This window comes from Erigeron canadensis, chromosome 3 (genome assembly GCF_010389155.1).
Source record: "Erigeron canadensis isolate Cc75 chromosome 3, C_canadensis_v1, whole genome shotgun sequence".
Taxonomy (NCBI): Eukaryota; Viridiplantae; Streptophyta; class Magnoliopsida; order Asterales; family Asteraceae; genus Erigeron; species Erigeron canadensis.
This window is the reverse complement of record NC_057763.1, coordinates 39,984,757-40,001,208: the sequence shown is the minus strand read 5'-3', so window position 1 is coordinate 40,001,208 and position 16,452 is coordinate 39,984,757. Positions and strand designations below refer to the sequence as shown.

At 32.7% G+C, this 16,452-nt stretch overlaps 2 protein-coding genes across 2 annotated transcripts; one reads left to right on the top strand and one right to left on the bottom strand.

Moving 5' to 3' along the window:
- Positions 1-4,382: 4,382 nt before the first annotated feature.
- Positions 4,383-9,361, top strand: LOC122592394 (flowering time control protein FCA). The gene is made up of 12 exons (XM_043764606.1): positions 4,383-4,762; positions 5,397-5,467; positions 5,686-5,764; positions 7,260-7,342; positions 7,433-7,490; positions 7,651-7,763; positions 8,215-8,281; positions 8,410-8,489; positions 8,593-8,657; positions 8,748-8,808; positions 8,894-9,046; positions 9,148-9,361. The coding sequence occupies exons 1-12, from the start codon at positions 4,504-4,506 to the stop codon at positions 9,229-9,231; spliced, it is 1,173 nt and encodes a 390-aa protein (XP_043620541.1). The 5' UTR covers positions 4,383-4,503; the 3' UTR covers positions 9,232-9,361.
- Positions 9,362-11,316: 1,955 nt separating this feature from the next.
- Positions 11,317-13,532, bottom strand: LOC122593707 (WRKY transcription factor 23). The gene is made up of 3 exons (XM_043766155.1): positions 12,737-13,532; positions 11,854-12,033; positions 11,317-11,739 (listed from the first exon to the last, which is right to left on the bottom strand). Exons 1-3 carry the CDS (start codon positions 13,189-13,191, stop codon positions 11,466-11,468), a joined length of 909 nt encoding a protein of 302 aa, XP_043622090.1. The 5' UTR covers positions 13,192-13,532; the 3' UTR covers positions 11,317-11,465.
- Positions 13,533-16,452: the final 2,920 nt, after the last annotated feature.

The following is a 16,452-nucleotide window of genomic DNA, read 5'->3' as shown; positions in this document are numbered from 1 at the left end:
AAAATTCCGTCGCTATTGCGTCGCAACTACCTAGTTGCGTCGCAGCTATGTGTCACTGGTTTCCAGTTGCGCCGCAGCTAGCCCCGTTTCTGCACAAACCTCATTGTTTAACCTCCAAAACTTAACCAAACACACCCCAAACGACCCCAAACCTTATGAACGACTTTTAACCCTCAAAATTCATCATTTTAAGACTCTAATGATGTCATGAAAACAACCCTTAACATCCAATTGATTTGCAACACAACAACAATCATTTTAGGTTACCGAATTGATTAAAACTCACGTTTTTGACTCCAATCAACCCTCTAAAGACCTAGATCAGTTATGAATCGAATCAAGGGATTGAAAGGACATGAAATCAATGTTATTATACCTGGGATACCTGGAGATTATAAAGAGAATGTAAAAACTTGATCAAAACACTCTCGAATCAACCAAACGAAGATGAAATCGAACAAGAAATTGATTATGGCAATGGGGAATGGTTAGGGCTCAAAGAGAAAAGGATAATATGAGTAATTAGAAGCTAATGGCCTGCTCCAAGACCCTAATCCCGTTTTTTTAGTTTCCACCTATGTCAAAACTAGTCCTTAGGCTTCCTTATGGCTCATATTTAGCTCAAAACACCTATTGGGAATACTTACAACACATTAAACACTTTAAGCACATCAAAAGGCATATAAAACATATCTTAAGCACTTTAGCACATTAATCATTAAGGCACTAAAGCTTGACACATATAACACATTAAACACATATAGTCATTAAATCATTTATAGGCTTAACGGACACGTAATGTTGACTTAATGACCCGAGTCAACCGTTAAATAAAAAGTTTGGGATGTTACTGTAGATATTCAAATATGGGTATGAATGAGAAATTTAGAATTTGAAAAAAGTAAGCTGTTAAACATCTTTCAATTTTTGAACAAGTTTCTCACTTCTATGTATAGTAGAATATTCGATATGGTTTGTCGATTAACATGTTTGTTATCATAGAGTTTCAACCGTGGTGAACTTCTCAAACTCACAATCTATGGAACTTTTCAAAGTTTTTTTACTTCAAAGTTTTTTGGGACGTAATGTTGTAGGCGAAATTAAATCATTATCATATTATCATATATGTCGATTATTAAAAATAGATCAAAAGTGCTCTATAAATTGAAGATGTTGGATCTCTTTTGATATTTAGATTTGTAATGTATGTTCATGAATACTGTAGATATTATAAATATATGTTAACTATCGTATATATCAATATATGGATTAAAAATAGATCAAAAAGATCCTCCATTGATTGGACTATTGGAACTTTGGAAGTGTTGGATCTCTTTTCTATATCTATCTATACCTTTTATAAATAAAACTAGGATTAAAGTATTAAACATATTTTTCTTCTTAAAATATCATTTCTTAAACATAAAATCTTTATATTCCCTCATTTTCTCTATTCTCTAATCATAACACACTCTCATCAACTTTATATCACCCTTCGCCGACGCCCTCCTTCTACACCGCCTATCTCGATCTCCACCACCGCCCTTCAACTTCACCTCCACCGCCACCATGTTGGATCTCTTTTGATAATATTGTATCTTCAAGAATATGGGGTTGTACATAGTGTAATTATGAAAGTTAACATTTGAGGGAAAAAAAATAATAGTTAAAAGAGAAAATGTTACAAATGATCCCTATGGTTTGTGACATTCGCATTTTGCCCCCTGTGCTTTTTTTCGTTACAACTGATCCCTGTCTTTTTCGTTTTCGTTGCCAGAAGGCCCTAGCACTAACTTTGTTAAATTTGGCCGTTTAAACCCCTCACGTGTAAACCACGTGAGGGTATACTCGTCTTTTTACCAACCTTAGGGACTATTTGTAATAAAAATTTAATATATATGTATATATACACATACACACACACCTATCTATATGTATCCCTGTGCATTTCACATCTTCATCATCATCCCCAAATAGTCATACCTACTTCAAGAAAGAAAGAGAAATATCAAACATTTTGAAAAGCTTTGTGATGTACAGATAGATCAGATCCACCATTTGTAACATTTTTTTTATATATCCACTTTTTATATCAAATGAAATCTAAATTTCTTATTTTGGGTGAGTTGCGGTTTGACATTTAGTGGTGGGTTTCGGTGTTGGATCTTTTTTGGATTTTTGTTTGATGTGGGCTCGGTGGTGTATCACAGGTGGGCTGATGGTGGCGCAGTGGTTGTGTGGTGGTGGTCGGTCGTAGGTATCAAATGGAGAGAGGAACAAATATATAGATAATATTTGGAACCACCATGAATCAAGGACATCGTCGACGACCTACAAAGCATGAGCTTCAACGGTCCAAACATCATCACCAATTCACCAATCACCACCATGGATCGATGGTCCAACCACCATCGCTACCACCGTGAACACCACCCGACAAACATAGTCCCCATTGCCAACATAAGATATTAGCAAGAAAATCAAACTCATTGATGGCGACTTACGAACTTCGAATCAGAAAGTTGTGTATCGTTGGTAGTTGTAAGCGAAAAACATCACTTTGTGGATTTATTTTCTCTGCCAATTTGATGTTTTTTTTTCCTTCCATATTTGGTTTCTTAATCGATTGAGTGACATGTATTAACTTTATGAAATTGATTGTTGCACCATAAGTTTCAGTAACTAGGTTGAAAATACTTCCTAATAGAAGTTTTTATAAGTTTAGAATATGGTATGTATATATGTAGTTATGTACAATACGAAGAGTTGACTCATTGCTTTTGGGGATGGCCTATACATAGGAGATGTATGAATGTGTTTGTCGCAATTACGTTTTAACATTACTAATGCTTGAGGATTTTAGACAAAAAAAAAAGTATATTGAGATTCAGGGAAGAATTAAAAAAAAAAATGGCTATGGATTTAGAAATTATATGGATAAAAAATATAGAAAATCAAATATTTAAGGATTTCGGTGGTAGTGGTGGTTGTTGGAAGGATGAAGAGTGAAGAAGAAAAGTGTTTTTCATGTAGATGGATAAATATACCCTCACTAACGGGTTAAAACTAACAGAAGTTAGTGTCAGAGCCTTCTGGCAACGAAAACAAAAAAGGCAGGGACCAGTTGCAACGAAAAAAAACACAGGGGGCAAAATTGAAATGTAACAAACCACAGGGACCATTTGTGACATTTTCTCTAGTTAAAATATGGAAAAAGCCTATAGGAAGATTATATGTAATCTACAACTAATTGAGTTTTTTTCCAAAATAGTGTAATGAGGAATTTTATTTACCAAATTAGTATGTTTTTAAAAATATTTACCATTTTGGTTTAAAATTTAATTTAACATTATATAGTATTATGGTATTACATCATTATACATTAAATTTTTACAAACAGTTATTTTTTTATAACCTCCACCAATCATCTTACATTATATTTTATTAAATGAAATTGATTAAAACTTTGAAATTTAAAAATACTAAAAATAACTAATGAGTAAACTTTCTAAATAATCTTTTTAACAAACTATTATTTTTATATTATCTTTTTATAACCTTCGTCAATCATCTTACATTATATTTTATTATATTTTGTATAACTAATAAGTAAACTCTTTAAATATCTTTTTTAGAATTTGATTTGTTACCGAAATAAGATGACTCTGTAGTTATATTTTAGACACTGAATTATAAAAGATAAACTTTGCATAAGATCTTGAGGGTTACCCATGCCGACCCATTTAGCCAATTTTAATAATAAATGGTTTTCTAAAAATTAAAATTTTATAGCGGTATTTGAAAGTCAGATGGTTATGGTAGTATTCTTCAATTCGATTACCAGATTATTCATTTCATTTTAACCAAAAGTCCAGATTATTCATTTCCTTTTTAACCAAAAGTGTAAGTGTTACTTGTATTTATATACTTGTAAATATGTAATTTTGATAATGTTTTTGAATCTCATTACAAAATTATTCAGTTCAACCGTTAAATTTACAAATTAAAAAAAAATAAAATTTATTCAGTTCATTCTGACCAAAAGTTTCAATTGTTTTTTTTTCCAAAACACATAAAAAAATTTTTGACAATCATTACATGCGTATAAGTTGTAAGAAAACCAATTACTGCTATTGTTATTTTTATAAAAGTTGAATAACAACACTATAACGGGTAAAGTAATGTTAAATTAGTTTTAAACTTAATGAAAAAATTGTTAACTTAAATTCCAACCCAAAATAATAAATATTTTTAAAACTATACTAATTTGATAAATAATTTTTTTCACTGGAAAAACTCTATCAAAAATACGAGGGGTGAAATAGAAATTTCAATTTGCAAATCAGCGCAGAAAAAAGGAGAACCAACCCAGAAAGAAGAATACAGTAACAAACACTCTTCAGTCTTTAGTCCCCCCAAAAAATAAAAAAATAAAAAAAAATTAATGTGAGTAAAAATCTGATTACTTATCAAAATATATACATATAGGGTTTCTATTACTATATGGATGGATATATGGATTGGGATTACAATTCTTCTTGGTCAAATGACTATCCTCCACCTTACTACGACGACGACGGCGGCAGCCACTTTAATCACGGCGGTGGTGGATTCTATAACGGCGGACACTACAATCACCACCACGGCAGATACTACAATAACCACTTTCAAGACTATGGTCCCGAACCACCCGATTCATTTGGATACAACAATGGACCACCATTTAATGGACGAAAAAGACAATTCTACCATGGACCTTCTGGTTTGCTTTCTTTTCTATCTTTTTTTTTTCTTGTAATTTAATGCAATTAGGATAACTAATTTTATAAAGGTGATAGCTTTTTCATCTTGAAGCTTGATAATTTATTTTTTGAAGGTTCAGGCTTAAATTTGACTACACACAATAAAAAAATGGTCAATTTGTTTAGTATTCCATGTAGGCGGCCTAGTCGACTTAGGTTCCCATGAGTAGATACTTGCTTCTAATCTAGATTTTGATATACTAACACACTTATAGCAGTCTTAATACATAAATTTGTATAGGCTTATCTGACGATAAGCTAATATATGTTTATATACCCATGTATGTATGTATGCTTGTTATACTTGTAATGGACGTATTGTTCAAGTACTCAACTTTTACCCTAATTGAAGGATTTAGGGTAGTATATTACTCAAATTTTACCCAGATCGAGGAATGCATAGTAAGTTACCGTAATTTGCTATTTTACACTGTTATTTCAAAGTTGATTTGTGCATGAACGTAGAGGAACTACCTCGGGTTTTGTTGCTCCATTGAATGTACTTGAAGTTGACTTGTTGGATACCTTGTTCGGTTGTTCCTTGTGTTTTTACTGTTTGGAAGGCTTTCCGATGTTGTTTCCTTTTTGTTTCAGAATACTTTGATGGTGGGAATTGTGCGAAGCTTTATGTAAGTAATGTTCCAAAAGAAGTCAATGTGGAAGATGTAAGTTTTGTTCTTTACAGATAAAATCAGATTCTGCGTTTGCAATTTGATGATAGTTGCATATGGATATCGCGATGTTACTCTTAAACTAACATTCAATATAGCTTTTAAAAACATTAACTTTATTTCCGTTTTTGTTAGCTTCTTTGATGTCACCATTCGCAGCATGTACTCATAACTAATATTATTTCTGCCGCAATTTGCTTTTATCTAATCAGATTCATTCCTTATTTGGTGAACATGGAAATATCATTGAGGTTATTCTGTTTAAGCATTTACCAAATCTTCAACATCGAGGTAAAGTTTGAAGTAGAAATTATTTTTATATATATTCCTTGTTTTACAATAAATTCTCTACTAGTCTACTAGTTAGGAAGTAAAAATAAGTTCGCATTGCGTGCCTATTGTGTCTGCTTGACCTTTTATAAGGGGATAAAGAATAAAGCGCTCATAAAAAAAAACGCTTATCGATTGATGCTGATTCAACACACTTCTACTGTAGTGTGTGAGTAGATACCTGTATTTTCTATCAAACCATAATAGTATTGTTTGATCAGGGCATTGAATTTTTTATCTCTTGTTTCTCATACCGTGTAAATATCTTCCTTTCTTATTTCTACACACGTTTCTTTCTGGAGCATCCATTATGTGGCATAGGAGTTGCATGATGTATGAAGATAATAGTATACCACTTATGCGGATAGTTTGTAATGTTGCGTCTCTTTAGTGACCTGGATCTTTAATAGTATACCATTTATCGTTGTGGTTTGAGCAGCAAACAGCGTTCCCCTTGTTGTACCTCTGATGCCACAAGTATCAGCACAGGACCAAGAAGTCCCCCGCCCGCATACATTTGTAACAGTCACAATTGTATTATTAAAAGTTGCTTGAATATGAATAACCGCCTTTGTTATATTACATGTACTCTTACGTGAACCAGTACGTCCACATGAACCGCATTTGCTATATATGAGTCTGAGATATATGGATATATCATATATCCATTTCATGTCAAAACAAATTCCCTATTTTTATATCAGGTCTTTACGACTTTGATTATCCTTGTCTTTGTTTATGTCTTGGGATGGAACAAATTATTTTAATTAATCCTCGACGATGGATTAGTCGGCATCTTTTCGCAAGTTGTATTGTTATTTTTATATTTGCCACTTTTTATGTTAATTTTGAATGCACATTCTGGAAGAAATTAACTTTCTTTGAAGTTTTCGTTTTTGAATAGTATTCCTACGAAAGAAATGGTGTATGGATTTACTTCAAATTTTACTCTATCTCGTGGCAGTATCCGTATAAAACTACGTCACTTTTTTTCTGAAACATAACCTCATATGTTCATTATCTGAACAAACCCGGAACATACAGTTGGGAAGCGATTAAGTATTTAAATCTTCATGAATCCATTTTTGTCCTTTCATCCCAGATAAAAGTTAAAAACCCCTTAGTATCAACTAGTGGAGGAAGAACCCTATTACAGAACCCACCCCTTCTCTTTTCTTTTTCACAACAAAGAAGTTTCATATCAGATATCAGAAATATTAACAAGAAGACCACCTTGTACAATCGATGAACAAGTCTTTTAAGGGCCGGCCATTTTTGTTAATAAATATGGGATTGTTTGATGAAAATAGTAAATTACTAATCCAGGATCACATCTTATGGTTGACATTTTGATTTTGTGGAACATATTGGAGTTAGTTATACTAAGACAAACTGGAGGTTATGATATGGATTTAATATTACTGGCTGAATTTACATCAACAATCTCTATCTTCAGATGGCTGTTTTGTAAAATTTTCAAATATTGAGGAGGCTGACATGGCTATATGGTCATTAAATGGTCAGTATACCTTTCCAGGGGTAAGTTCAATTATACTGAAGTTGAAGATTAAACATTTCGTGTGTTTGTAGATTTGAAATCCCAATCTATAGTTGTTGCTGTGATTTCAGAGAATGCATCCCATCGAAGTTAAATATGCTGCGAAAAAACCAGAACGCCCAGGTCCAGGTAATTCCTTCTTATTGCACGTGTGCCTCTGTTTCTAAGTTCGTTGCAATAATAGATTTTGAATACTTGAAATTATCCGAGTTGACCAAGATGCCACTATCGTCACTAAGCTGTTATGATAGTTTGATTCTCATAATCTCTCTTTTCACATGTGCAATAGGGTGGTTTAAGACGCATGAAAGCAAAGTGGCTGCTGGTTTCTCGAAGACATATGAGAACAAATTGTTTGCTGGTCCCTTGAACAAGCTTGCATCGAAAGCAGAAATTGCAGATGTATGCCCCACATTCCCTTAATATACTTACGATCCAAATAATGCATGATTTTGATGATATCTAAAACAAGACATAATTGTTGATGTCAAAAGATAAAACTAGACATAATTTTTTATACTAGAGGATTTCAATAGTCACTGTGTGAGTGTGTGGTTGCTGTAATTTAGTGCGAAATATATCCACAGACATTCACTGGAATTTGGGTACCATTGTCCACTGAATGGGAGTTTTTGGTCTTTTACTACATCCAAAGATCTAAATGTTTTGAAGTGGATCTTTTATTTTCCATAGTGACATGACATTGATGAACACATTTTTTTATTTATTCTGGTGTATCATTTAGGACACTGGCTGCTCGTTTTTGAAGAATGTAACTCTGTCGACCTTATATTTTGCTACAAGTTGTTACCTGCTTTTGATTATAATAAATGATTGTAATCGTAATTTTCAGATATTTCTCCCTTATGGATACGTTGAAGATGTCTATATAATTCTTGATGAGCACAGGCGCAGCCGTGGTTAGTCATTTGCAGCAAATTCTTATCTTTCAGATATACCGCCCTTCATATACTGATATGTCAATTCTTTCAGGATAACTTTAAATTCTTAATATGATGTTCTCTAATTGTTCATGCTGATGCTTAAGGTATGGGATTCATCACTTTCACTCATAGAGATATGGCAGCGGCTGCTATCGATGGTCTAAATGGAAAATATGTGATGGAAGTAAGTATGACCTGCATAATGATTCACTAAATGTGAGGTCTCTCACCTTACTTCAAATGATACATGTCTTTATTACAATCTTGCTTCTTTTCATTACATTTAGGGTTGTGATCATCCTATGACTGTCCGGTATGCAGAACCAAAGAAGCCTAAATTTGGGGACAACAGGTCCTGTCGCTTCTCTATTCGCAACATTCTTTAGCTAAATCAGAATTAAACAATTTTTTTGAAGATCGACATGTCATTTCATTGTTGCAGATTTGAACCACACTTCGGTGACCGAGCTGCTCAATTCTCTCCACATAGTCGTTCACTTATGGTAGTCCTCGACTTTACACATCTACTTTCGCTTTGTTTTCTTGAAACAATATGGTCCAATGAAATCTGAAACTTTTTTCATCTAGTCCTCACAAGCTGGAAGCGAGGCTCCATCAGTTTCTAGCAATGGTTCCATTCCAAGAGGGGAGACAGCTGATCCACCCGAATGTGATTGGAGTGAGCATATATGTCCTGATGGCAATGCATACTACTATAATTGTGTTACATGTGAAAGCCTTGTAAGTTTTCTTTCATGTATGTAAGTCGGTCACATTCTTTATTTCGGCTTATTAAGTTAAATACCAATAAAACTTGGTCTCATTTTAATTTTGTGTATCAGTGGGAGAAACCAAAGGAATACAGTTTCTATGAGCAACAACTTGAAAACTACAATGATGATCCGCAGTATAATTCTCATTGGTAGCAGCATAGGCACTAATTATACAAATTTAGTTTATTCAAGAAAGATTAGTATATTGCTAGTACTAGGTATAATGTGAAGTATGGATTGGAAAGTTGATTTAATTAAGAAATGAATATGTTTGGTTTGCACATGGCTTTGGTTTGACTGAAATGCTGGTGATTGGACATTCATTGAATGGAAAACAAATCTTGATCAGAGGTTGATTCACAAGTAAAAGATATTTCTTTTTCAGTGCTTGATGACATCCTCTATGCATCATGTTTGTGCTGAATTTGTACATATATGGGCCCAGGCCCTACCGGCAACTAGGACTATATTAATTATAATTTAATGATATGAATTACATCTAGAATTTGATTAAGCGCAAAATTGCTGCATTTTTCATTCTTGAAATACTTACAGTATATATTTCATTACAGTTTCTTTTTCATTTGAAAAAAAAAAAAAACATTGTGGGTTGGATTTTTTTTTTCTACTAGAATGGTACTCATGATGTGGTGGTAACCAGCAAATCTCGTCTTTGGTTTACCATTGATTTTTATGATGATTCAAGAGAGTTGGGGCTGGGCATGTATGATATATGTCTCGGAATGATGTTTAGTATTCTACTATTTCCATTAGAGTTTTAAATATCAAGATTTTCTTAAAATATGAAAAATCATGTATTACTTTATTTATTTATATTTATTATTATATTTTTGAATGGTCAATGAATAAAGTCTGGCTACCCGGTATGTATATAACTCATTGAAGATGCATGAGAAAGTAGTTATTTAATCTAGCTTGGCTAATATACGATACACAAGTATCTTGGTAGGCTGTACGTACGCCATTAGAACAAACAAACAGTCACAGAAAAATGTTTTGAGATCTAAACATAGTCCTATAACTGTGAACTTGAACTGTTGGTATAGATCAATATTGGCAGCGCGAGAGCTTTTTCCCTATAAGCTAGAATATTACAAATCAAGACAAAAAGTCGAAGAAGTATGTTGACGCCAACCACTGTTTAGAGGCACTGGATGCGATGGAGTCACTTTTAATTACCTCCCCTATGAAATGATCGAAGCTAGCTATTGACACACCAATGTATGTTGCGGATGAGATGAAGCTTTACTTAATTACTTTTTGTTTACTTTGGCTAACTAGCTAGTAGCCAAAGCAACTTCGATTGGCTTGGATAGATCAGATCGATGGATATATATATAGGTAGCCCGGCCCATGCATCTCTTATATAGATTCCCGACGTGTATAATTTAATTTGCTCTATGTATAAGTTTAATTAATTTAATGGCCTTCAATTAATCCTTTAGTAGCAGAAAAAACCCCCCGCATGATGCATATATCAATATATAAAAATTTAATTGCTACTACACTCCAAAAAGAAGCAAGGAAAACACTTTCAAAAAAGTAGGATATAATTTGAAATGCAATGATGACGGATTATATACGCAACATTAGTTTTGAACTTTTGATACATATACTGTACCTCACCAAAATTGGCTAGATCATGATAATGATAAATATCATATTACAATCCTTTTTACGTACCAATTAAAGAAAAGGTGTAGCTAGCTAGCTAGGACCCATATACATACTAGGAAAAACCAGTGCCAATGCTATATATGCAGACTTCTACACAAGGAATGCGAACTTGAGAAATTAATTACCAACGATCGATAGGCGAACAGAAATAAAACCGAAAAGGATTCATCATATATTTTCATTGATAAATTACAAATTAATGAAGTCGTACAATAACATATATACTATACGCACAATCTGCTGATACACGAAACATATGGAGTAGTAGTTAATTTGGTCACTTCCCCGGGCACCAACGTATAGTACGCCTGGTTGTTATATGACCAACCAATGCAAATACAAGCAATTAAGCACAGATATATATATACTGTATATATATAGACAAACAACCAAAACCCAAATTTTGATAGCATAACCAAGAGATACAATTAAATACATGAATAATAAATTTATAAAGATAGGTATATATATATATATATAAAGTACGTCGATCATATAATAGGGTTTGGTAAAAGATATGCCACACGTACCATTCCCATGTACACAATAAAACATTGAGATTAAAGTAAATTAAACTAACGTACATATAGGGTCTTCAATATACTATATATACATAACAGTTAGCATTTGGATACTTTAATTTCATAGATAGATAAAATTAAAGATAACCATATATATATATATATATATCATTGAGGAAAATGCAGCATATCCTGAAGAAGTCCTGCTCCTTGCTCTAGCTTCATCATAGCATGTGGTGTGTTGGCATAATTAGTAGCATTGGTGGTAATGGCGGGATTAATGAGATGATCAAAGGAGTAGGCGTTGGAAGTATGAGTCCCGACCGACGCTGGATGAATGTGTTGGCCTTCGTAGGTGGTGACGACGTAGGATGGATCACCCATACACCTCTCCACCCTCTTCTTCACATTACATGATGCACTTGTGCACCTGTAGTAGCTCCTGCATGCATATATATATATATATGATCGAGTGATGGATTAGTCGATCGAGAACATTAATGTAATTGAATGAATGAATGCAAATAATAATATATGGAGGATCGGAGTAGTATACCTTGGGAAATGGCTGTTCTTGACAGCTTTTTGGCCATACTTGCGCCATCGATAACCATCATCAAGATGGTCAATCTCACTCCTTGTCATGAATGCAAATCTTGCTTCCCTTTCTTTCTTCTTCTTTGCCTTTGGTTTTCTCTCATCTCCATCATCCAATGCTTTCTTCCCTTTCATGCCCCTATACACAATTATAAATCAACTAAAATCTTAAGAAATCCTCCTCTTTTAATAATAATTCCCCTTTTCTAGCTAGCTACCTAGGATAATAAGAAATTTCCTAGGAGCAGCTATATATACATACAAATTAAGTTCGATCACCAAAATCTAGCTAGCTACAACATATATACATCGATCACTTAATAGTCAAGGACAAATTAAATAAAAAGTATTAGTAGCCTGATTTCCCCTTTAATTTGTTGTCTACATAATTAATATTACCAAAAAAAAAAAGACCTTTTTTTAAGCCACTAGCTAGCTTAATTAGTTACATGTTTCATCCCACAATAACCAAGTTATAAATAATTTAATTAGTATATTGTGTATTAAATTTTCATTTTACAAAGTTTAAAACGTACAATATTTATCTTTGGGAGAAGCATTAGCTAGCTAGGTATTTCACAAGAAAAACAACAGATTTGTCACCACATTGTCAAACTTTTGGAAGATAAGATAGAAAAAAATGTACTGTATTTTTTTTTCTTTCCCCTTTTTCATCTTTTAGGATTATGGAATATATATAATTTTATATGCCTAATTAACCCAACCAAAAAAAGCTGCTCATCTACTACCGTTTACACTAGATTAATTATTACATTTAGATTTTTTTTTAAAGGAAAAAAAAAAAGAGAAAAGAGATCGATGGAGGAACAAATTAAACTTACTGTTTGACGGAAGGTTTGTGTAGTAGTAGTGGTTGTTGATGAGATGAAGAGATGGAACAAGAGTTTGGTGATGACGGTTGCTGCCCATTTAACACAACTGATGTTGACGTCGTTTCTTCTTCATCATTCACATCCTCTTCTTCTTTCTTCTTCTTCAGATTATCTTCTTCATCGTCGTCGTCATGAGCTGATGACGTGGCCACAACCATTTCCATGGGGGGTTGTGACATCATCAGCTGATTAATATCAAAGACCGGTGAATAATAAGAAGAAAAATCTTGAAAGCCCAGTAAATCCATGAACCCAGAAACACCCTGCTTATAACTACTACTGCAGCTATCATCGAAACCAGTAACACCCTGCTGCAGTGATGAAAATAATAATGGGTCACAAGTAGTGGTATTATTATTTTCCATTTTTATCATCATCGTCATCATGAGCTCTTTGCTATCCATATGTTTGTTATCTCAACAAACAAACACTCAAAACACTATATATATATAGTTGCATGTAAAACTCACAGATCGAGAGTGTTTTGGCCGGTGTTGGTTTTGGACTAATTAAAACTTTTTTTTAAGTTGTGTATTGTGGTATGATCAGTAATAGAGATAGATATTTATTATATTATTTCAAAGTTGTGAGGCTTGGGGAGAAAGATTGACCGGGAATAGAGGGTGAATGATAGTACGGATGACAGATAGTGGCCGGTGGCAGTGCATTCAATGCTGACACTCTTCTGACTCTGACTTGCTGATAGATAGATGTATATGGAGAGAAGAGAATAGAGTAGTAGTAGTAGTAGTGGGTAACTTGTTAGTTCTATCTAACCGACTACCCCCTGGTCAATTTATCCTTTCTTGTTTTCTCATCACTAATTTCACTTTTCATCCTTCTATTTCATCTCTATGTCTATCTATGTTCCTCACCTTTTCCCTTCTTCTTCTTCTTTTTTCTCTTAATAAAAGTTAGGCTTATCTTCAACGACAATAAAATATGCCATGCAAATCCTCTATGCTACCCGACCCGTAAGAACACGGTCTATAAGAACCTTGTACCTTCGAAGTGTTTTTTTCTTTAACCAATAAAAAGTATCTGACAAAAAATTTTAAACCGAAAAAAAAATGTTAATATTGTAATCTTTTGGACCCAAGTAGCCATTTTTAAGAAACTGGATATAGACAATACTCCACTGTCTTTGGAAACTTCTATGTGGAATGATATATTGTTTAATTGCTTCCAGCAATGTTCAATATACTTCCCGCAAATTTTTTAGGTTGATTTCTTCAAAAAATTAGATTTTTAAAAGTATAATGTAAGAGGTGTTTGGCATCTTATCTTAAATAGATGACCAACCAATTTGTCAACACCCATGTTTACAGGTTCCATGGATAACATTAGTGAATCATTAAAGGTATAATTAAAGGGACAAACGGTGAAGTTTAAATCCTTAACTTCTGCATTTGTTGTATTTTTTTCCAAATTAGGTTGATAATTATAATTATTGCCCGTATGTGTTAGCATTGTTGGTCTTTCATCAAAAGTCAATATTTATATTCATCATTAAACATGTTTTGAACGAAACTAAAAAATAAAAAAATTAATTAAGTTTACTTACAAACCGAATTAATTTACACATTTAATTGGGAAATCAAAAAATATGATGTGGTGCTAAAGCACTAATTTTGGAAAGAGTGTTATTATTAATTTGGGACTATGGGAGAGTGAATAAGAGCAAATATTTAAAAGTGCAAAAATAGAAGGGATAAATATGTGAAGGAGCTACAGTTCAAGGAAACAAAAGAAAGTTGGGATTAAGGTGTGAATGCAGAGAGGGGTTTTTACAGCGACGTCATGGGAAGAGTGGGGATTTGTGCGAAAGGTGTGGTAGTATGTGCCTGCCGTGTACCACTTTTCATACTTTTTTTTTTCTTTATTTGCATTTCATTAAAAAAGAATAATTACATCCTTTAATTTTTTTGTTTAATAATAATACGATGACACATAAAAAATCGAAAAGCGGATCAAGATTAAAAAAATATATATATTCGCAGGCTATTATATATTTTAAGATAATTATCAATCTTACTAAGTTATTAGCCTAAAAATCTTTTTAAATAATATGATTGTGACATGTAGATTATCAGGAAATGAGATTATAAAAAAGAATTAATGATATCCACGTGTCATCATCTAATGTTATTAGGAAGATTTTTAAACAATTTGTTAGGTAAATAAATCATTTTCCTTTTATTTATTAGGTATATTATTTTGATCACCGTGATAATGTGTATAGTCTTGATTTGTTGCAATTTCTTGGTTGGAATAATCGTGAAAATAGCCTGAAGAAAATAATGTCAAGTCACAAAAAAAGGTAAGGTATTATTAACTTATAAATTAAATTGATAAAAAAAGGTAAGGTATTATTAACTTATAAATTAAAGACGCCTGGTATCACGACCATGATTTTGGTAACCCGACCAGATTATTAAGGACAAGGGGTCCGCTTTACTCTACCATATTTGTCATTACAGACATGGGAGCTCACACTATTTTGGTTGGGATACCAAAAACTTTGGTTGGGATACACATAGTGAAATTAAAAGGTAAGGTATTATCTACTCTATTTTGAATTTTAGTTTATAAAAGAAGTAAATTTGAAAAAATTTAAAACCCTCACTACCGTACAACACGCAAGTTCGCTTCCAGACGCATATATAAATCATTTGCATAAAATGACATTTTGTAAGTGGATGGTACTGCGTTCAAATGGTAATTGATACGACATAAAGTTTTAATTTTTGTTTAAAGGTTTGAATCGAATATTATTACACACGATCTTTGCCGACAGATAAGAGCATTCAGTGGAACCGGTGAACTACACAACGCTCGACTGTGGCGCAATTAGTTCAAATTCTTTCAGAAACGAATGCAAGGGAAAGTATAAACTATGTGCCTTAATTCGGATCACGCTAAAAAACACCCTCATCTAATACCTAGTAGAAGAAAAAACACGACAACATATTAATAAAAACAACGTTTTTTTAAACTCGAACTTTGGGTTTTTTCAAATTTAAATTCTCATATAAAAACTTTATCATCAATGGCCTATCAACCCGTGCATCTTACATAAAGTTTTAAATTAAGACAATTTTTCTCTACAAAGTGGAATATGATACAAAAGATCTTGTTTTCCATTAAAAAATTCTAAAAAATCACCGCAAAACTTTGTTGAGCGAGCGTGCACACACGGAAACCAACCTCATCAAGTCATCATGCCTTTTTTTTATGCTTGCAAATCCAAAAATTCAATTGGTAATTAACATAAGGAACTTTATAAATTATAAGTTATAATACGTAAACTCACAACGACATGCATAACGCGGCCATCAGCTTTCCCAAAATAATGGGCGATGAACCGTCAAATATTGACATATGAAATCCAACATAAATATTATTATGTTACTAGTGGTATTATATGATAATATTCTAATACCAATAATTAACTAATTTAGAAAAAAATCTAATATTTTGTAATAAATTTTTATAACATTTGAACTAAAACCGTAAAGTATTAGTCTTATCACACAATCAAGATTTATCACTTGATTTAAAACCATAGACGATAAAAATGAGTTAGAATGGGAAATTGCAAAAAGGAAATAGATAAGAAATTATCTTCACAGAACATAAAAAAAAAAAAAAATACTCGTAATAAA

Excerpts from the sequence above, each read along its gene's own strand:
- LOC122592394 (XM_043764606.1), top strand. The coding sequence starts at position 4,504 with ATGGATGGATATATGGATTGGGATTACAATTCTTCTTGGTCAAATGAC. Across the intron at positions 5,468-5,685 it reads AAGAAGTCAATGTGGAAGAT|ATTCATTCCTTATTTGGTGA; the intron begins GTAAGTTTTGTT and ends TTATCTAATCAG. Across the intron at positions 8,490-8,592 it reads ATGGAAAATATGTGATGGAA|GGTTGTGATCATCCTATGAC; the intron begins GTAAGTATGACC and ends CATTACATTTAG.
- LOC122593707 (XM_043766155.1), bottom strand. The coding sequence starts at position 13,191 with ATGGATAGCAAAGAGCTCATGATGACGATGATGATAAAAATGGAAAAT. Across the intron at positions 12,034-12,736 it reads CACAAACCTTCCGTCAAACA|GGGCATGAAAGGGAAGAAAG; the intron begins GTAAGTTTAATT and ends AATTGTGTATAG. Across the intron at positions 11,740-11,853 it reads AAGAACAGCCATTTCCCAAG|GAGCTACTACAGGTGCACAA; the intron begins GTATACTACTCC and ends ATATGCATGCAG.